Source organism: Lissotriton helveticus, chromosome 1_2 (assembly GCF_964261635.1).
Source record: "Lissotriton helveticus chromosome 1_2, aLisHel1.1, whole genome shotgun sequence".
NCBI classification, from domain to species: Eukaryota; Metazoa; Chordata; class Amphibia; order Caudata; family Salamandridae; genus Lissotriton; species Lissotriton helveticus.
Genome location: NC_136058.1, coordinates 373,284,979 through 373,303,456, shown reverse-complemented (window position 1 = coordinate 373,303,456; position 18,478 = coordinate 373,284,979). Strand labels below are relative to the sequence as shown.

Here is an 18,478-nt window from a genome sequence, read left to right as displayed (position 1 = left end):
AGCTGTGAGGCAGTTCCCTGTGTGATAAATACAGAACAACCACCCCAGAGCGCATCTGCCTGGGAGGGGAGTGAGGCAAGGGGGGAGGGGCGTCTGTCCCTCCTGACAGGTGCGAAGGAGGGATAGTGAATGCCCCACGACGGATGCACAGGGTGCGCGAGCGGCGTCGTGATGCTCGCACCGCAGACAGAAAAAACACCTGGAAACAGAAAACAAATGATTGAAAACAAATACACCCGCAGCCTCCAGACCCCCTCCTGCCCCATGGACAGTCTGTCTTCTGTGTCTACAGGCAGAAGGTTAGTTATGAGGGGGCGGGGCTCTAACGTACACACGTCACGCCCCTGTTTGGAACGAACTGCAAGGGGCGGGGCCAGCCTTGTTGCCTGGAGACAGTAAACACACTGCAGCACGCGCGGCTCGGAGGGCACAGGTGAGGAGGGGAAGGAAGGGAGGAAGGGAGAGAAGGAAGGGAGAGAGGAGAGAACAGAAGGGGAGAGCAGGGAAGGGAGGGAGACACCTGCATAGCAAGGGAAAACAGAGGAAGGAAAGGGAACCCGCAGGGGAGGAGAGGGCAAAAGAGGAGAGAGGGAGAAAGGAGGAGAGGAGAGGACAGAGGAGCAGAGGACAGAGAAGGAGAGAGGAGGAGAGGACAGAGGAAAGGGCAGAGGAAGAGAGAAGAGGAGAGGGCAGGTGAAGAGAGGCAGAGGAAAAGAGGATAGAGGAGGAGAGAGCAGAGGAGAAGGGGACAGACAGAGGAGGCAAGGGCAGAGGAGGAGAGGGGAAAAGGAAGAAGAACCAGGGCCATCTGGTGCCAGAGAAGGTGCAGAGCTGAGGTGCTCAGCCCTACAACCACGGCAGACCCCAGGGGACCTGGTCTGGACAGCAGAGAGACAGGGCCAGGGGCATGAAACCAAGGTACAAAGGCAGGGTCAGTGTCAGGGGGCTCAATAACCTGTTGTAACTGGCTCTGCCCTGTAGGCTGAATGGCGGGGCGCGGTGCCGGGGCCCCTGCGGGCCGGGAGAAGCCCAACCAGGTGGTGCTGAATGCCATCCAGTGCGAAACCGTCAAGAAGGAGATGAGGAGCCAGAAGCTATACACGGAATTCAACATCAATCCCTTTCACAAGGGTAAGGGGTATGGAATGCTCTGTTCTCTGCAGTCGTAGCATCCTCTGCCAATAGAACTGAGGGTGCCACGAAGGATGTGAAGTGTTGAGAATGTTATAGACTGTTGACTAGGTCAGTTAGTTACTGATGGGCTTGGCACTGGATGGACATGTCAACCGTGTAATGCAAAAAGAACAATTGATGGACAGAATGCAAAACAATGTCATACATTCACCCAGGCGCGCATCGCCCATTGGACTCACAGGGCTTCAGCCCCCGCCGTCATGTTTGGCAGCCCGGGATGACACAGCTTCACGGGAAGACACACAGCCGCACCCGTAACACTTCACAGGTCTTTTAAAGACCATTTGCATGTTAATGAGTATTTATTGTTGTTTCACCCCTTCTAAGAGCCCTTGCAGCTCCACTCTGCTTATTGCTTAAAGATTCAGCCCCCACGAAATTTTTTCTTAGCCCCACCCCGAAATGTGGCTCTAGGTGTGCCTCTGCATTCACCCCAGCACAGAGATCTGGGCCTAAATCCATTGTTTTTTTGCTCACCATGCCATTCCAGTTTGAACCCAGCCATATGCAATTCACTTTTGACCCTGTGCCTTATGGGAACAGTCCAGCCTGACCTGCCAGGCCAGGTCCTCCCTGGACTGGAAACAAGCATCCTAGGACCGGTTTCGGGCTTTCAGCCCTCATCAGCCAGGATAGCTTGACTTCAGTGGCGTGGAGAGCACGGGACTCACGTCTGAGCATACCCGTCCCACTCGGGGTGACAAATGCAAAAACAACAATTGATGGAAAAGATGCAGAACAATGTCATACATTCTCCCTAGTACAGAGATCTGGGCCTAAATCCATTGTTTTTTTGCTCACCATGCCATTCCAATTTGAACCCAGCCATATGCAAATCAGTCTAGACCCTCCTCCCAATGGGAACAGTGCAGCGGAAAGGCCAGGCCAGGTCCTCCCTGGACCAGAAACAAGCATCCTAGGACCGGTTTCACCCCTCATCAGCCAGTATAGCTTGTCCAGTCGACCAGTCATACTCCTGCAACTACATCCACCCTTAAAACTCACTCCACCCTCTACCGCATGACACACATTCCTATGCATACACTGAGTGGCGGCTCCTCCTCTAAGGCAGAGGAGCTTCGCCCCACGGCTCTCCAAGCAGTGAAAAACAAAAAAAATATGATAATAACATAACGGTTATTTTCATTTTCTTTCTCCTTCTGCAGTGTCTCTGTTGTTTCCTTGGGGCAGGCTGGGCCCCATGATGCCAGAGAACTGTAGGGGGAAGAGGGGTAGCACTCCAAGTGTGCATGACATTTTGACACCACCTCTCGGGCTGCCCAAAACAGTCATGCACTCTTGCCATGTTCTCCATCCAGGCTGCATTACAATCTTGGTGAAGAACATGCCCAGGCTCCCAAGCTTAGTATGAGCGCCGAATTATGGCGCTCAGACCAATCACAACGCTGCAGGTGAGCCTGGATGCTTCCTGTGCTTTCCTGCTGCTGACCTCCAGGCAGGAAGGAGGCAAGAAGATGAAGAGGATAGGAGGAGAGTCACTAGCAACACTAGCTGTAGTCAGGTAAGTGTTTTTGTATACATTTTATGTTTTTCATTTGCCCGATCTAATTCGCAACGTCCTCCCCGCCACCTCCACCCAAGTCCAGTAGCAGCTGCTACCGATAAGGGCACGTGGTGTGGAATATTCACGACATTTACCCCTCACTACTAAAAAACAGACGGGTGCTGTAACGAGATCACACCAATGAACACGTTCTTCCTAGTTGAAGGAATTGATTGTAACCTAAGTACTGACATGCAGTTATCTCGCATTAGGTCATGAATGCGCCACACTGTCGCCAGCAGCAAAAATGCCGATGGTAACTGTTTTACACACACATGGGAAGAATTGTTGTTAATGTGTTCACTGGAAGTTGTTCCCCGTGCTTGTGTGCTGAAAAGCCTAAATTAGGGATAGTGTTGCTGGTCCTGAATACGGCAAGGTGATTTGCCTCACCCATTTTCTGCTGTTGTGCCTCGGTGTAGAACACGTAGAGGCAGACAACCGAACAGGCTGCGCGTCATGGCTGTTGTAGTCCTGTCTAACACTGATAATGGTGAGAGAAAAAGTGGGACTTTTCAACTGCCCCCTGGTGTGATGCCCGCTCTCCAGAGCCTGTGGGAGAGTTAAGCAGTTGGGTCAAGTACCGGTGTCATCCTTGGAAACAGGAGTTCTTGACTGCTGTGAGCTCACTGAATTGCCAAATAGCAACTCTTTCGGTGTTGACCTTCAGCGGTATCGAGGAGGAATAATTTGGACTTACAATTAGGGTGTGGTGGTTTTTTTAAAATTAATTTGATGTTTTTCATTTCCCCCCTTCCTTTCCCAAACTGCCCTCCCCGCCTCACCACCTTAATCCGGTAACAGCCGCTACTGCTTACTCTTAAACCATGCTCTAGGCGAGCACCCTGCACACACACACACACACACACACACACCATTGACTGCACACCCAGATGGCATGGAAACCTGGCCATCTCTTCCCATCTCCTGCCCTGAAGTCCACACCATCCTTGCACCTCAGCTCACCCGCCTCTACATCTCACACCATCCCTACCCCTCCATATTATGAACCCACACAGCCCTGCTCCACACCCGTGATGCTAAACACCCCACTCTCTTCCCTCCTTCACTCCACAAGCACACTGGATGCAGCTGAAATATCCCACCCATCATGCATGCTGCCATGCACAACTTACTCTCTCGACTGACCACACCGAACCACTGCTGTGCACAATCATACTCATTCATGCATTGGTACCTGCTACTACTCTGCTCCAAATCAGCCCAGTCTCAGATTTACCCAATACACACATGCTTGCTGATGCAACATGACCATTGACTCCATTGCAAACACCCACATGTACCCTGAGCCGCCCTCCCACTCCATAGACCTATGTACCAATGCCACAACCTAGGACCCCTTCAAGCACTCACTGCCACAATCCCAACATCCACCACAGCACCATCTCCAGCTCCCTCTCCCCACAGATGCCTTCTCAAAATCAACAAAAGCGGCCTCTCTCTGATAACCCTGTAAATGCCCCTTTTAAACTGACAAACACATACTCATAGACAGTGAGACATATACACACACGCCCCGCATTAACCCTCAACCACCGTACCGACACTACTCCTAACACCACACAGATCAGAAGATGGACAACACCAGGAACACATCCTCACCATACTGATGCCACACGCACAGGTGCTCACACAAATGCAAGATGAAAAAACAGAATAAAAGCACACAACTCAATTAGCTTCTGAGTCTGCCAATAACAGGCATACCAAAGAAAATCACACCCACACATGGCCACCACTAGCATGGCAGAAAGCCTCACACCTCCCCCTTCTCTCCATATGAAGCACCCTCCCTTGGGGTTGCCCATAACATATGTTTAGACTAAACCTCATCAACACAATCAACCACAGGTATCTGTTTTCTCCCCCAACAGTGCTGTGCAGTGTGTGCTGGACTTCTGTCTCTATCAGTGATTGCTGTGCAGTGTGTGCTGGACTTCTGTCTTTGTATCAGTGACTGATGTGCAGTGTGTGCTGGACTTCTGTCTCTATATCAGTGATTGCTGTGCAGTGTGTGCTGGACGTCTGTCTCTGTATCAGTGATTGCTGTGCAGTGTGTGCTGGACTTCTGTCTCTGTATCAGTGATTGATGTGCAGTGTGTGCTGGACTTCTGTCTCTGTATCAGTGATTGCTTTGCAGTGTGTGCTGGACTTCTGTCTCTGTATCAGTGATTGCTGTGCAGTGTGTGCTGGACTTCTGTCTCTGTATCAGTGACTGATGTGCAGTGTGTGCTGGACTTCTGTCTCTGTATCAGTGATTGATGTGCAGTGTGTGCTGGACTTCTGTCTGTATCAGTGACTGGTGTGCAGTGTGTGCTGGACTTCTGTCTCTGTACCAGTGATTGCTGTGCAGTGTGTGCTGGACTTCTGTCTCTATCAGTGACTGCTGTGCAGTGTGTGCTAGACTTCTGTCTGTATCAGTGACGGATGTGCAGTTTGTGCTGGACTTCTGTCTCTGTATCAGTGATTGCTGTGCAGTGTGTGCTGGACTTCTGTCTCTGTATCAGTGACTGATGTGCAGTGTGTGCTGGACTTCTGTCTCTGTATCAGTGACTGATGTGCAGTGTGTGCTGGACTTCTGTCTCTGTATCAGTGATTGCTGTGCAGTGTGTGCTGGATTTCTGTCTGTATCAGTGACTGATGTGCAGTGTGTGCTGGACTTCTGTCTCTGTATCAGTGACTGATGTGCAGTGTGTGCTGGACTGTTGTCTGTATCAGTGACTGGTGTGCAGTGTGTGCTGGATTTCTGTCTCTGTATCAGTGATTGCTGTGCAGTGTGTGCTGGACTTCTGTCTCTGTATCAGTGACTGATGTGCAGTGTGTGCTGGACTTCTGTCTCTGTATCAGTGACTGATGTGCAGTGTGTGCTGGACTTCTGTCTCTGTATCAGTGATTGCTGTGCAGTGTGTGCTGGACTTCTGTCTCTGTATCAGTGATTGCTGTGCAGTGTGTGCTGGACTTCTGTCTGTATCAGTGACTGATGTGCAGTGTGTGCTGGACGTCTGTCTGTATCAGTGACTGATGTGCAGTTTGTACTGGACTTATGTCTCTGTATCAGTGATTGCTATGCAGTGTGTACTAGACTTCTGTCTCTGTATCAGTGACTGATGTGCAGTGTGTGCTGGACTTCTGTCTCTGTATCAGTGTCTGATGTGCAGTGTGTGCTGGAATTATGTTTCTGTATCAGTGACTGATGTGCAGTGTGTGCTGGACTTCTGTCTCTGTATCAGTGATTGCTGTGCAGTGTGTGCTGGATTTCTGTCTTTATCAGTGACTGATGTGCAGTGTGTGCTGGACGTCTGTCTCTGTATCAGTGACTGATGTGCAGTGTGTGCTGGACTTTTGTCTTTATCAGTGACTGGGGTGCAGTGTGTGCTGGACTTCTGTCTCTGTATCAGTGATTGCTGTGCAGTGTGTGCTGGGCTTCTGTCTCTATCAGTGACTGCTGTGCAGTGTGTGCTGGACTTCTGTCTCTATCAGTGCCTGATGTGCAGTTTGTGCTGGACTTCTGTCTCTGTATCAGTGATTGCTGTGCAGTGTGTGCTGGACTTCTGTCTCTGTATCAGTGACTGATGTGCAGTGTGTGCTGGACCTCTGTCTCTGTATCAGTGACTGATGTGCAGTGTGTGCTGGACTTCTTTCTCTGTATCAGTGATTGCTGTGCAGAGTGTGCTGGACTTCTGTCTCTGTATCAGTGATTGCTGTGCAGTGTGTGCTGGACTTCTGTCTGTATCAGTGACTGATGTGCAGTGTGTGCTGGACTTCTGTCTGTATCAGTGACTGATGTGCAGTTTGTACTGGACTTATGTCTCTGTATCAGTGATTGCTGTGTAGTGTGTACTGGACTTCTGTCTCTGTATCAGTGATTGCTGTGCAGTGTGTGCTGGACTTCTGTCTGTATCAGTGACTGATGTGCAGTGTGTGCTGGACTTCTGTCTGTATCAGTGACTGATGTGCAGTTTGTACTGGACTTCTGTCTCTGTATCAGTGATTGCTGTGCAGTGTGTACTGGACTTCTGTCTCTGTATCAGTGACTGATGTGCAGTTTGTGCTGGACTTCTGTCTCTGTATCAGTGACTGATGTGCAGTGTGTACTGGACTTCTGTCTCTGTATCAGTGACTGATATGCAGTGTGTGCTGGACTTCTGTCTCTGTATCAGTGTCTGATGTGCAGTGTGTGCTGGAATTATGTTTCTGTATCAGTGACTGATGTGCAGTGTGTGCTGGACTTCTGTCTGTATCAGTGACTGATGTGCAGTTTGTACTGGACTTCCGTCTCTGTATCAGTGATTGCTGTGCAGTGTGTACTGGACTTCTGTCTCTGTATCAGTGACTGATGTGCAGTTTGTGCTGGACATCTGTCTCTGTATCAGTGACTGATGTGCAGTGTGTGCTGGACTTCTGTCTCTGTATCAGTGATTGCTGTGCAGTGTGTGCTGGACTTCTGTCTGTATCAGTGACTGATGTGCAGTTTGTGCTGGACGTTCGTCTCTGTATCAGTGATTGCTGTGCAGTGTGTGCTGGACTTCTGTCTCTGTATTAGTGACTGATTTGCAGTGTGTGCTGGACTTTTGTCTCTGTATCAGTGATTGCTGTGCAGTGTGTGCTGGACTTCTGTCTCTGTATCAGTGACTGATGTGCAGTGTGTGCTGGACTTCTGTCTCTGTATCAGTGATTGCTGTGCAGTGTGTGCTGAACTTCTGTCTCTGTATCAGTGATTGCTGTGCAGTGTGTGCTGGACTTTTGTCTCTGTATCAGTGACTGCTGTGCAGTGTGTGCTGGACTTCTGTATCTGTATTAGTGACTGATGTGCAGTGTGTGCTGGACGTCTGTCTCTGTATCAGTGATTGCTGTGCAGTTTGTGCTGGACTTCTGTCTCTGTATCAGTGATTGCTGTGCAGTGTGTACTGGACTTCTGTCTCTGTATCAGTGACTGATGTGCATTGTGTGCTGGACTTCTGTCTCTGTATCAGTGATTGCTGTGCAGTGTGTGCTGGACTCCTGTCTGTATCAGTGACTGATGTGCAGTTTGTACTGGACTTCTGTCTCTGTATCAGTGACTGATATGCAGTGTGTGCTGGACTTCTGTCTCTGTATCAGTGACTGATGTGCAGTGTGTGCTGGACTTCTGTCTCTGTATCAGTGACTGATGTGCAGTGTGTGCTTGGCCTCTGTCTCTGTATCAGTGATTGCTGTGCAGTGTGTGCTGGACTTCTGTCTCTGTATCAGTGACTGATGTGCAGTGTGTGCTGGACGTCTGTCTCTGTATCAGTGACTGATGTGCAGTGTGTGCTGGACTTCTGTCTCTGTATCAGTGACTCATGTGCAGTGTGTGCTGGACCTCTGTCTCTGTATCAATGACTGCTGTGCAGTGTGTGCTGGACTTCTTTATCTGTATCAGTGACTGATGTGCAGTGTGTGCTGGACTTTTGTCTCTGTATCAGTGACTGATGTGCAGTGTGTGCTGGACTTCTGTCTCTGTATCAGTGACTCATGTACAGTGTGTGCTGGACCTCTGTCTCTGTATCAATGACTGCTGTGCAGTGTGTGCTGTACGTCTGTATCTGTATCAGTGACTGATGTGCAGTGTGTGCTGGACTTTTGTCTCTGTATCAGTGACTGATGTGCAGTGTGTGCTGGACTTCTGTCTCTGTATCAGTGATTGCTGTGCAGTGTGTGCTGGACGTCTGTCTCTGTATCAGTGATTGCTGTGCAGTGTGTGCTGGACTTCTGTCTCTGTATCAGTGACTGATGTGCAGTGTGTGCTGGACTTCTGTCTCTGTATCAGTGATTGCTGTGCAGTGTGTGCTGGACTTCTGTCTCTGTATCAGTGACTCATGTGCAGTGTGTGCTGGACCTCTGTCTCTGTATCAGTGACTGCTGTGCAGTGTGTGCTGGACTTCTGTATCTGTATTAGTGACTGATGTGCAGTGTGTGCTGGACTTTTGTCTCTGTATCAGTGACTGATGTGCAGTGTGTGCTGGACGTCTGTCTCTGTATCGGTGATTGCTGTGCAGTGTGTGCTGGACTTCTGTCTCTGTATCAGTGATTGCTGTGCAGTGTGTACTGGACTTCTGTCTCTGTATCAGTGACTGATGTGCAGTGTGTGCTGGACTTCTGTCTCTGTATCAGTGACTCATGTGCAGTGTGTGCTGGACCTCTGTCTCTGTATCAGTGATTGCTGTGCAGTGTGTGCTGGACTTCTGTCTGTATCAGTGACTGATGTGCAGTTTGTACTGGACTTCTATCTCTGTATCAGTGATTGCTGTGCAGTGTGTGCTGGACTTCTGTCTGTATCAGTGACTGATGTGCAGTGTGTGCTGGACTTCTATCTGTATCAGTGACTGATGTGCAGTTTGTACTGGACTTCTGTCTCTGTATCAGTGATTGCTGTGCAGTGTGTACTGGACTTCTGTCTCTGTATCAGTGACTGATGTGCAGTTTGTGCTGGACTTCTGTCTCTGTATCAGTGACTGATGTGCAGTGTGTACTGGACTTCTGTCTCTGTATCAGTGACTGATATGCAGTGTGTGCTGGACTTCTGTCTCTGTATCAGTGTCTGATGTGCAGTGTGTGCTGGAATTATGTTTCTGTATCAGTGACTGATGTGCAGTGTGTGCTGGACATCTGTCTGTATCAGTGACTGATGTGCAGTTTGTACTGGACTTCCGTCTCTGTATCAGTGATTGCTGTGCAGTGTGTACTGGACTTCTGTCTCTGTATCAGTGACTGATGTGCAGTTTGTGCTGGACTTCTGTCTCTGTACAGTGACTGATGTGCAGTGTGTGCTGGACTTCTGTCTCTGTATCAGTGATTGCTGTGCAGTGTGTGCTGGACCTCTGTCTGTATCAGTGACTGATGTGCAGTTTGTGCTGGACGTTCGTCTGTGTATCAGTGATTGCTGTGCAGTGTGTGCTGGACTTCTGTCTCTGTATTAGTGACTGATTTGCAGTGTGTGCTGGACTTTTGTCTCTGTATCAGTGATTGCTGTGCAGTGTGTGCTGGACTTCTGTCTCTGTATCAGTGACTGATGTGCAGTGTGTGCTGGACTTCTGTCTCTGTATCAGTGATTGCTGTGCAGTGTGTGCTGGACTTCTGTCTCTGTATCAGTGATTGCTGTGCAGTGTGTGCTGGACTTTTGTCTCTGTATCAGTGACTGCTGTGCAGTGTGTGCTGGACTTCTGTATCTGTATTAGTGACTGATGTGCAGTGTGTGCTGGACGTCCGTCTCTGTATCAGTGATTGCTGTGCAGTTTGTGCTGGACTTCTGTCTCTGTATCAGTGATTGCTGTGCAGTGTGTACTGGACTTCTGTCTCCGTATCAGTGACTGATGTGCAGTGTGTGCTGGACTTCTGTCTCTGTATCAGTGATTGCTGTGCAGTGTGTGCTGGACTCCTGTCTGTATCAGTGACTGATGTGCAGTTTGTACTGGACTTCTGTCTCTGTATCAGTGACTGATGTGCAGTGTGTGCTGGACTTCTGTCTCTGTATCAGTGACTGATGTGCAGTGTGTGCTGGACTTCTGTCTCTGTATCAGTGACTGATGTGCAGTGTGTGCTTGGCCTCTGTCTCTGTATCAGTGATTGCTGTGCAGTGTGTGCTGGACTTCTGTCTCTGTATCAGTGACTGATGTGCAGTGTGTGCTGGACGTCTGTCTCTGTATCAGTGACTGATGTGCAGTGTGTGCTGGACTTCTGTCTCTGTATCAGTGACTCATGTGCAGTGTGTGCTGGACCTCTGTCTCTGTATCAATGACTGCTGTGCAGTGTGTGCTGGACCTCTTTATCTGTATCAGTGACTGATGTGCAGTGTGTGCTGGACTTTTGTCTCTGTATCAGTGACTGATGTGCAGTGTGTGCTGGACTTCTGTCTCTGTATCAGTGACTCATGTACAGTGTGTGCTGGACCTCTGTCTCTGTATCAATGACTGCTGTGCAGTGTGTGCTGTACGTCTGTATCTGTATCAGTGACTGATGTGCAGTGTGTGCTGGACTTTTGTCTCTGTATCAGTGACTGATGTGCAGTGTGTGCTGGACTTCTGTCTCTGTATCAGTGATTGCTGTGCAGTGTGTGCTGGACTTCTGTCTCTGTATCAGTGATTGCTGTGCAGGGTGTGCTGGACTTCTGTCTCTGTATCAGTGACTGATGTGCAGTGTGTGCTGGACTTCTGTCTCTGTATCAGTGATTGCTGTGCAGTGTGTGCTGGACTTCTGTCTCTGTATCAGTGACTCATGTGCAGTGTGTGCTGGACCTCTGTCTCTGTATCAGTGACTGCTGTGCAGTGTGTGCTGGACTTCTGTATCTGTATCAGTGACTGATGTGCAGTGTGTGCTGGACTTTTGTCTCTGTATCAGTGACTGATGTGCAGTGTGTGCTGGACGTCTGTCTCTGTATCGGTGATTGCTGTGCAGTGTGTGCTGGACCTCTGTCTCTGTATCAGTGATTGCTGTGCAGTGTGTACTGGACTTCTGTCTCTGTATCAGTGACTGATGTGCAGTGTGTGCTGGACTTCTGTCTCTGTATCAGTGATTGCTGTGCAGTGTGTGCTGGACTTCTGTCTGTATCAGTGACTGATGTGCAGTTTGTACTGGACTTCTATCTCTGTATCAGTGACTGATGTGCAGTGTGTGCTGGACTTCTGTCTCTGTATCAGTGACTGATGTGCAGTGTGTGCTGGACTTCTGTCTCTGTATCAGTGATTGATGTGCAGTGTGTGCTGGACTTGTGTCTCTGTATCAGTGATTGCTGTGCAGTGTGTGCTGGACTTGTGTCTGTAACAGTGACTGATGTGCAGTTTGTGCTGGACTTCTGTCTCTGTATCAGTGATTGCTGTGCAGTGTGTGCTGGACTTCTGTCTCTGTATCACTGACTGATTTGCAGTGTGTGCTGGACTTCTGTCTCTGTATCAGTGATTGCTGTGCAGTGTGTGCTGGACGTCTGTCTCTGAATCAGTGACTGATGTGCAGTGTGTGCTGGACTTCTGTCTTTATCAGTGATTGCTGTACAGTGTGTGCTGGACTTCTGTCTGTATCAGTGACTGATGTGCAGTTTGTGCTGGACTTTCGTCTCTGTATCAGTGATTGCTGTGCAGTGTGTGTTGGACTTCTGTCTCTGTATCAGTGACTGATGTGCAGTGTGTGCTGGACTTCTGTCTCTGTATCAGTGATTGATGTGCAGTGTGTGCTGGACTTGTGTCTCTGTATCAGTGATTGCTGTGCAGTGTGTGCTGGACTTCTGTCTGTATCAGTGACCGATGTGCAGTTTGTACTGGACTTTTGTCTCTGTATCAGTGATTGCTGTGCAGTGTGTGCTGGACTTCTGTCCCTGTATCACTGACTGATTTGCAGTGTGTGCTGGACTTCTGTCTCTGTATCAGTGATTGCTGTGTAGTGTGTGCTGGACTTCTGTCTCTGAATCAGTGACTGATGTGCAGTGTGTGCTGGACTTCTGTCTTTATCAGTGATTGCTGTACAGTTTGTGCTGGACTTCTGTCTGTATCAGTGACTGATGTGCAGTTTGTGCTGGACTTTCGTCTCTGTATCAGTGATTGCTGTGCAGTGTGTGTTGGACTTCTGTCTCTGTATCAGTGACTGATCTGCAGTGTGTGCTGGACGTCTGTCTCTGTATCAGTGATTGCTGTGCAGTGTGTGCTGGACATCTGTCTCTGTATCAGTGACTGGTGTGCAGTGTGTGCTGGACTTCTGTCTCTGTATCAGTGACTGATGTGCAGTGTGTGCTGGACGTCTGTCTTTATCAGCGATTGCTGTACAGTGTGTGCTGGACTTCTGTCTGTATCAGTGACTGATGTGCAGTTTGTGCTGGACCTTCGTCTCTGTATCAGTGATTGCTGTGCAGTGTGTGCTGGACTTCTGTCTCTGTATCAGTGACTGATGTGCAGTGTGTGCTGGACGTCTGTCTCTGTATCAGTGACTGATGTGCAGTGTGTGCTGGATTTCTGTCTCTGTATCAGTGATTGCTGTGCAGTGTGTGCTGGACGTCTGTCTGTATCAGTGACTGATGTGCAGTTTGTACTGGACTTCTGTCGCTGTATCAGTGACTGATGTGCAGTGTGTGCTGGACTTCTGTCTCTGTATCAGTGATGGATGTGCAGTGTGTGCTGGACTTCTGTCTCTGTATCAGTGACTGATGTGCAGTGTGTGCTGGACTTCTGTCTCTGTATCAATGACTGCTGTGCAGTGTGTGCTGGACTTCTGTCTGTGTATCAGTGACTGATGTGCAGTGTGTGCTGGACTTCTGTCTCTGTATCAGTGACTGATGTGAAGTGTGTGCTGGACTTCTGTCTCTGTATCAGTGATTGCTGTGCAGTGTGTACTGGACTTCTGTCTCTGTATCAGTGACTGATGTGCAGAGTGTGCTGGACTTCTGTCTCTGTATCAGTGATTGTTGTGCAGTGTGTGCTGGACATCTGTCTCTATATCAGTGACTGGTGTGCAGTGTGTGCTGGACTTCTGTCTCTGTATCAGTGACTGATGTGCAGTGTGTGCTGGACGTCTGTCTTTATCAGCGATTGCTGTACAGTGTGTGCTGGACTTCTGTCTGTATCAGTGACTGATGTGCAGTTTGTGCTGGACCTTCATCTCTGTATCAGTGATTGCTGTGCAGTGTGTGCTGGACTTCTGTCTCTGTATCAGTGACTGATGTGCAGTGTGTGCTGGACGTCTGTCTCTGTATCAGTGACTGATGTGCAGTGTGTGCTGGACTTCTGTCTCTGTATCAGTGACTGATGTGCAGTGTGTGCTGGACTTCTGTCTCTGTATCAGTGATTGATGTGCAGTGTGTGCTGGACTTGTGTCTCTCTATCAGTGATTGCTGTGTAGTGTGTGCTGGACTTGTGTCTGTAACAGTGACTGATGTGCAGTTTGTGCTGGACTTCTGTCTCTGTATCAGTGATTGCTGTGCAGTGTGTGCTGGACTTCTGTCTGTATCAGTGACCGATGTGCAGTTTGTACTGGACTTTTGTCTCTATATCAGTGATTGCTGTGCAGTGTGTGCTGGACTTCTGTCTCTGTATCACTGACTGATTTGCAGTGTGTGCTGGACTTCTGTCTCTGTATCAGTGATTGCTGTGCAGTGTGTGCTGGACGTCTGTCTCTGAATCAGTGACTGATGTGCAGTGTGTGCTGGACTTCTCTCTTTATCAGTGATTGCTGTATAGTGTGTGCTGGACTTCTGTCTGTATCAGTGACTGATGTGCAGTTTGTGCTGGACTTTCGTCTCTGTATCAGTGATTGCTGTGCAGTGTGTGTAGGACTTCTGTCTCTGTATCAGTGACTGATCTGCAGTGTGTGCTGGACGTCTGTCTCTGTATCAGTGATTGCTGTGCATTGTGTGCTGGACATCTGTCTCTGTATCAGTGACTGGTGTGCAGTGTGTGCTGGACTTCTGTCTCTGTATCAGTGACTGATGTGCAGTGTGTGCTGGACTTCTGTCTTTATCAGTGATTGCTGTACAGTGTGTGCTGGACCTCTGTCTGTATCAGTGACTGATGTGCAGTTTGTGCTGGACTTTCGTCTCTGTATCAGTGATTGCTGTGCAGTGTGTGCTGGACTTCTGTCTCTGTATCAGTGACTGATGTGCAGTGTGTGCTGGACTTCTGTCTCTGTATCAGTGACTGATGTGCAGTGTGTGCTGGACTTCTGTCTCTGTATCAGTGATTGCTGTGCAGTGTGTGCTGGACGTCTGTCTGTATCAGTGACTGATGTGCAGTTTGTACTGGACTTCTGTCTCTGTATCAGTGACTGATGTGCAGTGTGTGCTGGACTTCTGTCTCTGTATCAGTGACTGATGTGCAGTGTGTGCTGGACTTCTGTCTCTGTATCAGTGATGGATGTGCAGTGTGTGCTGGACTTCTGTCTCTGTATCAGTGACTGATGTGCAGTTTGTACTGGACTTCTGTCTCTGTATCAGTGACTGATGTGCAGTGTGTGCTGGACTTCTGTCTCTGTATCAGTGACTGATGTGCAGTGTGTGCTGGACTTCTGTCTCTGTATCAGTGACTGATGTGCAGTGTGTGCTGGACTTCTGTCTCTGTATCAATGACTGCTGTGCAGTGTGTGCTGGACTTCTGTCTCTGTATCAGTGATTGATGTGCAGTGTGTGCTGGACTTCTGTCTCTGTATCAGTGACTGATGTGCAGTGTGTGCTGGACTTCTGTCTCTGTATCAGTGATTGATGTGCAGTGTGTGCTGGACTTGTGTCTCTGTATCAGTGATTGCTGTGCAGTGTGTGCTGGACTTGTGTCTGTAACAGTGACTGATGTGCAGTTTGTGCTGGACTTCTGTCTCTGTATCAGTGACTGATGTGCAGTGTGTGCTGGACTTCTGTCTCTGTATCAGTGACTGATGTGCAGTGTGTGCTGGACTTCTGTCTCTGTATCAATGACTGCTGTGCAGTGTGTGCTGGACTTCTGTCTCTGTATCAGTGATTGCTGTGCAGTGTGTGCTGGACTTCTGTCTCTGTATCAGTGACTGATGTGCAGTGTGTGCTGGACTTCTGTCTCTGTATCAGTGATTGATGTGCAGTGTGTGCTGGACTTGTGTCTCTGTATCAGTGATTGCTGTGCAGTGTGTGCTGGACTTGTGTCTGTAACAGTGACTGATGTGCAGTTTGTGCTGGACTTCTGTCTCTGTATCAGTGATTGCTGTGCAGTGTGTGCTGGACTTCTGTCTGTATCAGTGACCGATGTGCAGTTTGTACTGGACTTTTGTCTCTGTATCAGTGATTGCTGTGCAGTGTGTGCTGGACTTCTGTCTCTGTATCACTGACTGATTTGCAGTGTGTGCTGGACTTCTGTCTCTGTATCAGTGATTGCTGTGTAGTGTGTGCTGGACTTCTGTCTCTGAATCAGTGACTGATGTGCAGTGTGTGCTGGACTTCTGTCTTTATCAGTGATTGCTGTACAGTGTGTGCAGGACTTCTGTCTGTATCAGTGACTGATGTGCAGTTTGTGCTGGACTTTCGTCTCTGTATCAGTGATTGCTGTGCAGTGTGTGTTGGACTTCTGTCTCTGTATCAGTGACTGATCTGCAGTGTGTGCTGGATGTCTGTCTCTGTATCAGTGATTGCTGTGCAGTGTGTGCTGGACATCTGTCTCTGTATCAGTGACTGGTGTGCAGTGTGTGCTGGACTTCTGTCTCTGTATCAGTGACTGATGTGCAGTGTGTGCTGGACGTCTGTCTTTATCAGCGATTGCTGTACAGTGTGTGCTGGACTTCTCTCTGTATCAGTGACTGATGTGCAGTTTGTGCTGGACCTTCGTCTCTGTATCAGTGATTGCTGTGCAGTGTGTGCTGGACTTCTGTCTCTGTATCAGTGACTGATGTGCAGTGTGTGCTGGACGTGTGTCTCTGTATCAGTGACTGATGTGCAGTGTGTGCTGGACTTCTGTCTCTGTATCAGTGATTGCTGTGCAGTGTGTGCTGGACGTCTGTCTGTATCAGTGACTGATGTGCAGTTTGTACTGGACTTCTGTCTCTGTATCAGTGACTGATGTGCAGTGTGTGCTGGACTTCTGTCTCTGTATCAGTGATGGATGTGCAGTGTGTGCTGGACTTCTGTCTCTGTATCAGTGACTGATGTGCAGTTTGTACTGGACTTCTGTCTTTGTATCATTGACTGATGTGCAGTGTGTGCTGGACTTCTGTCTCTGTATCAGTGACTGATGTGCAGTGTGTGCTGGACTTCTGTCTCTGTATCAGTGACTGATGTGCAGTGTGTGCTGGACTTCTGTCTCTGTATCAATGACTGCTGTGCAGTGTGTGCTGGACTTCTGTCTCTGTATCAGTGACTGATGTGCAGTGTGTGCTGGACTTCTGTCTCTGTATCAGTGACTGATGTGAAGTGTGTGCTGGACTTCTGTCTCTGTATCAGTGACTCATGTGTAGTGTGTGCTGGACCTCTGTCTCTGTATCAATGACTGCTGTGCAGTGTGTGCTGGACTTCTGTATCTGTATCAGTGACTGATGTGCAGTGTGTGCTGGACGTCTGTCTCTGTATCAGTGACTGATGTGCAGTGTGTGCTGGACTTCTGTCTCTATCAGTGGTTGCTGTGCAGTGTGTGCTGGACTCCTGTCTGTATCAGTGACTGATGTGCAGTTTGTACTGGACTTCTGTCTCTGTATCAGTGACTGATGTGCAGTGTGTGCTGGACTTCTGTCTCTGTATCAGTGACTGATGTGCAGTGTGTGCTGGACTTCTGTCTCTGTATCAGTGACTGATGTGCAGTGTGTGCTTGGCCTCTGTCTCTGTATCAGTGATTGCTGTGCAGTGTGTGCTGGACTTCTGTCTCTGTATCAGTGACTGATGTGCAGTGTGTGCTGGACGTCTGTCTCTGTATCAGTGACTGATGTGCAGTGTGTGCTGGACTTCTGTCTCTGTATCAGTGACTCATGTGCAGTGTGTGCTGGACCTCTGTCTCTGTATCAATGACTGCTGTGCAGTGTGTGCTGGACTTCTTTATCTGTATCAGTGACTGATGTGCAGTGTGTGCTGGACTTTTGTCTCTGTATCAGTGACTGATGTGCAGTGTGTGCTGGACTTCTGTCTCTGTATCAGTGACTCATGTACAGTGTGTGCTGGACCTCTGTCTCTGTATCAATGACTGCTGTGCAGTGTGTGCTGTACGTCTGTATCTGTATCAGTGACTGATGTGCAGTGTGTGCTGGACTTTTGTCTCTGTATCAGTGACTGATGTGCAGTGTGTGCTGGACTTCTGTCTCTGTATCAGTGATTGCTGTGCAGTGTGTGCTGGACTTCTGTCTCTGTATCAGTGATTGCTGTGCAGGGTGTGCTGGACTTCTGTCTCTGTATCAGTGACTGATGTGCAGTGTGTGCTGGACTTCTGTCTCTGTATCAGTGATTGCTGTGCAGTGTGTGCTGGACTTCTGTCTCTGTATCAGTGACTCATGTGCAGTGTGTGCTGGACCTCTGTCTCTGTATCAGTGACTGCTGTGCAGTGTGTGCTGGACTTCTGTATCTGTATCAGTGACTGATGTGCAGTGTGTGCTGGACTTTTGTCTCTGTATCAGTGACTGATGTGCAGTGTGTGCTGGACGTCTGTCTCTGTATCGGTGATTGCTGTGCAGTGTGTGCTGGACCTCTGTCTCTGTATCAGTGATTGCTGTGCAGTGTGTACTGGACTTCTGTCTCTGTATCAGTGACTGATGTGTAGTGTGTGCTGGACTTCTGTCTCTGTATCAGTGATTGCTGTGCAGTGTGTGCTGGACTTCTGTCTGTATCAGTGACTGATGTGCAGTTTGTACTGGACTTCTATCTCTGTATCAGTGACTGATGTGCAGTGTGTGCTGGACTTCTGTCTCTGTATCAGTGACTGATGTGCAGTGTGTGCTGGACTTCTGTCTCTGTATCAGTGATTGATGTGCAGTGTGTACTGGACTTGTGTCTCTGTATCAGTGATTGCTGTGCAGTGTGTGCTGGACTTGTGTCTGTAACAGTGACTGATGTGCAGTTTGTGCTGGACTTCTGTCTCTGTATCAGTGATTGCTGTGCAGTGTGTGCTGGACTTCTGTCTCTGTATCACTGACTGATTTGCAGTGTGTGCTGGACTTCTGTCTCTGTATCAGTGATTGCTGTGCAGTGTGTGCTGGACGTCTGTCTCTGAATCAGTGACTGATGTGCAGTGTGTGCTGGACTTCTGTCTTTATCAGTGATTGCTGTAC

At 48.9% G+C, this 18,478-nt stretch overlaps 1 protein-coding gene across 2 annotated transcripts in view; it reads left to right on the top strand.

Annotated features, from left to right (window-relative positions):
• Window positions 1–358: 358 nt before the first annotated feature.
• The window catches only part of CFAP144 (cilia and flagella associated protein 144), a 70,449-nt gene continuing 52,329 nt past the window's right edge, over window positions 359–18,478 (top strand). Inside the window, exons 1-2 of one of the 2 annotated variants that reach the window (XM_078673536.1) lie at window positions 359–433; window positions 982–1,131. In XM_078673536.1, coding sequence (XP_078529662.1) covers window positions 987–1,131 — 145 coding nt within the window. In that variant the 5' untranslated portion in view covers window positions 359–433; window positions 982–986. Of the gene's footprint in view, window positions 434–558; window positions 1,132–18,478 lie in introns of those variants that run through there. The other variant, XM_078673537.1, reaches the window with a different exon arrangement.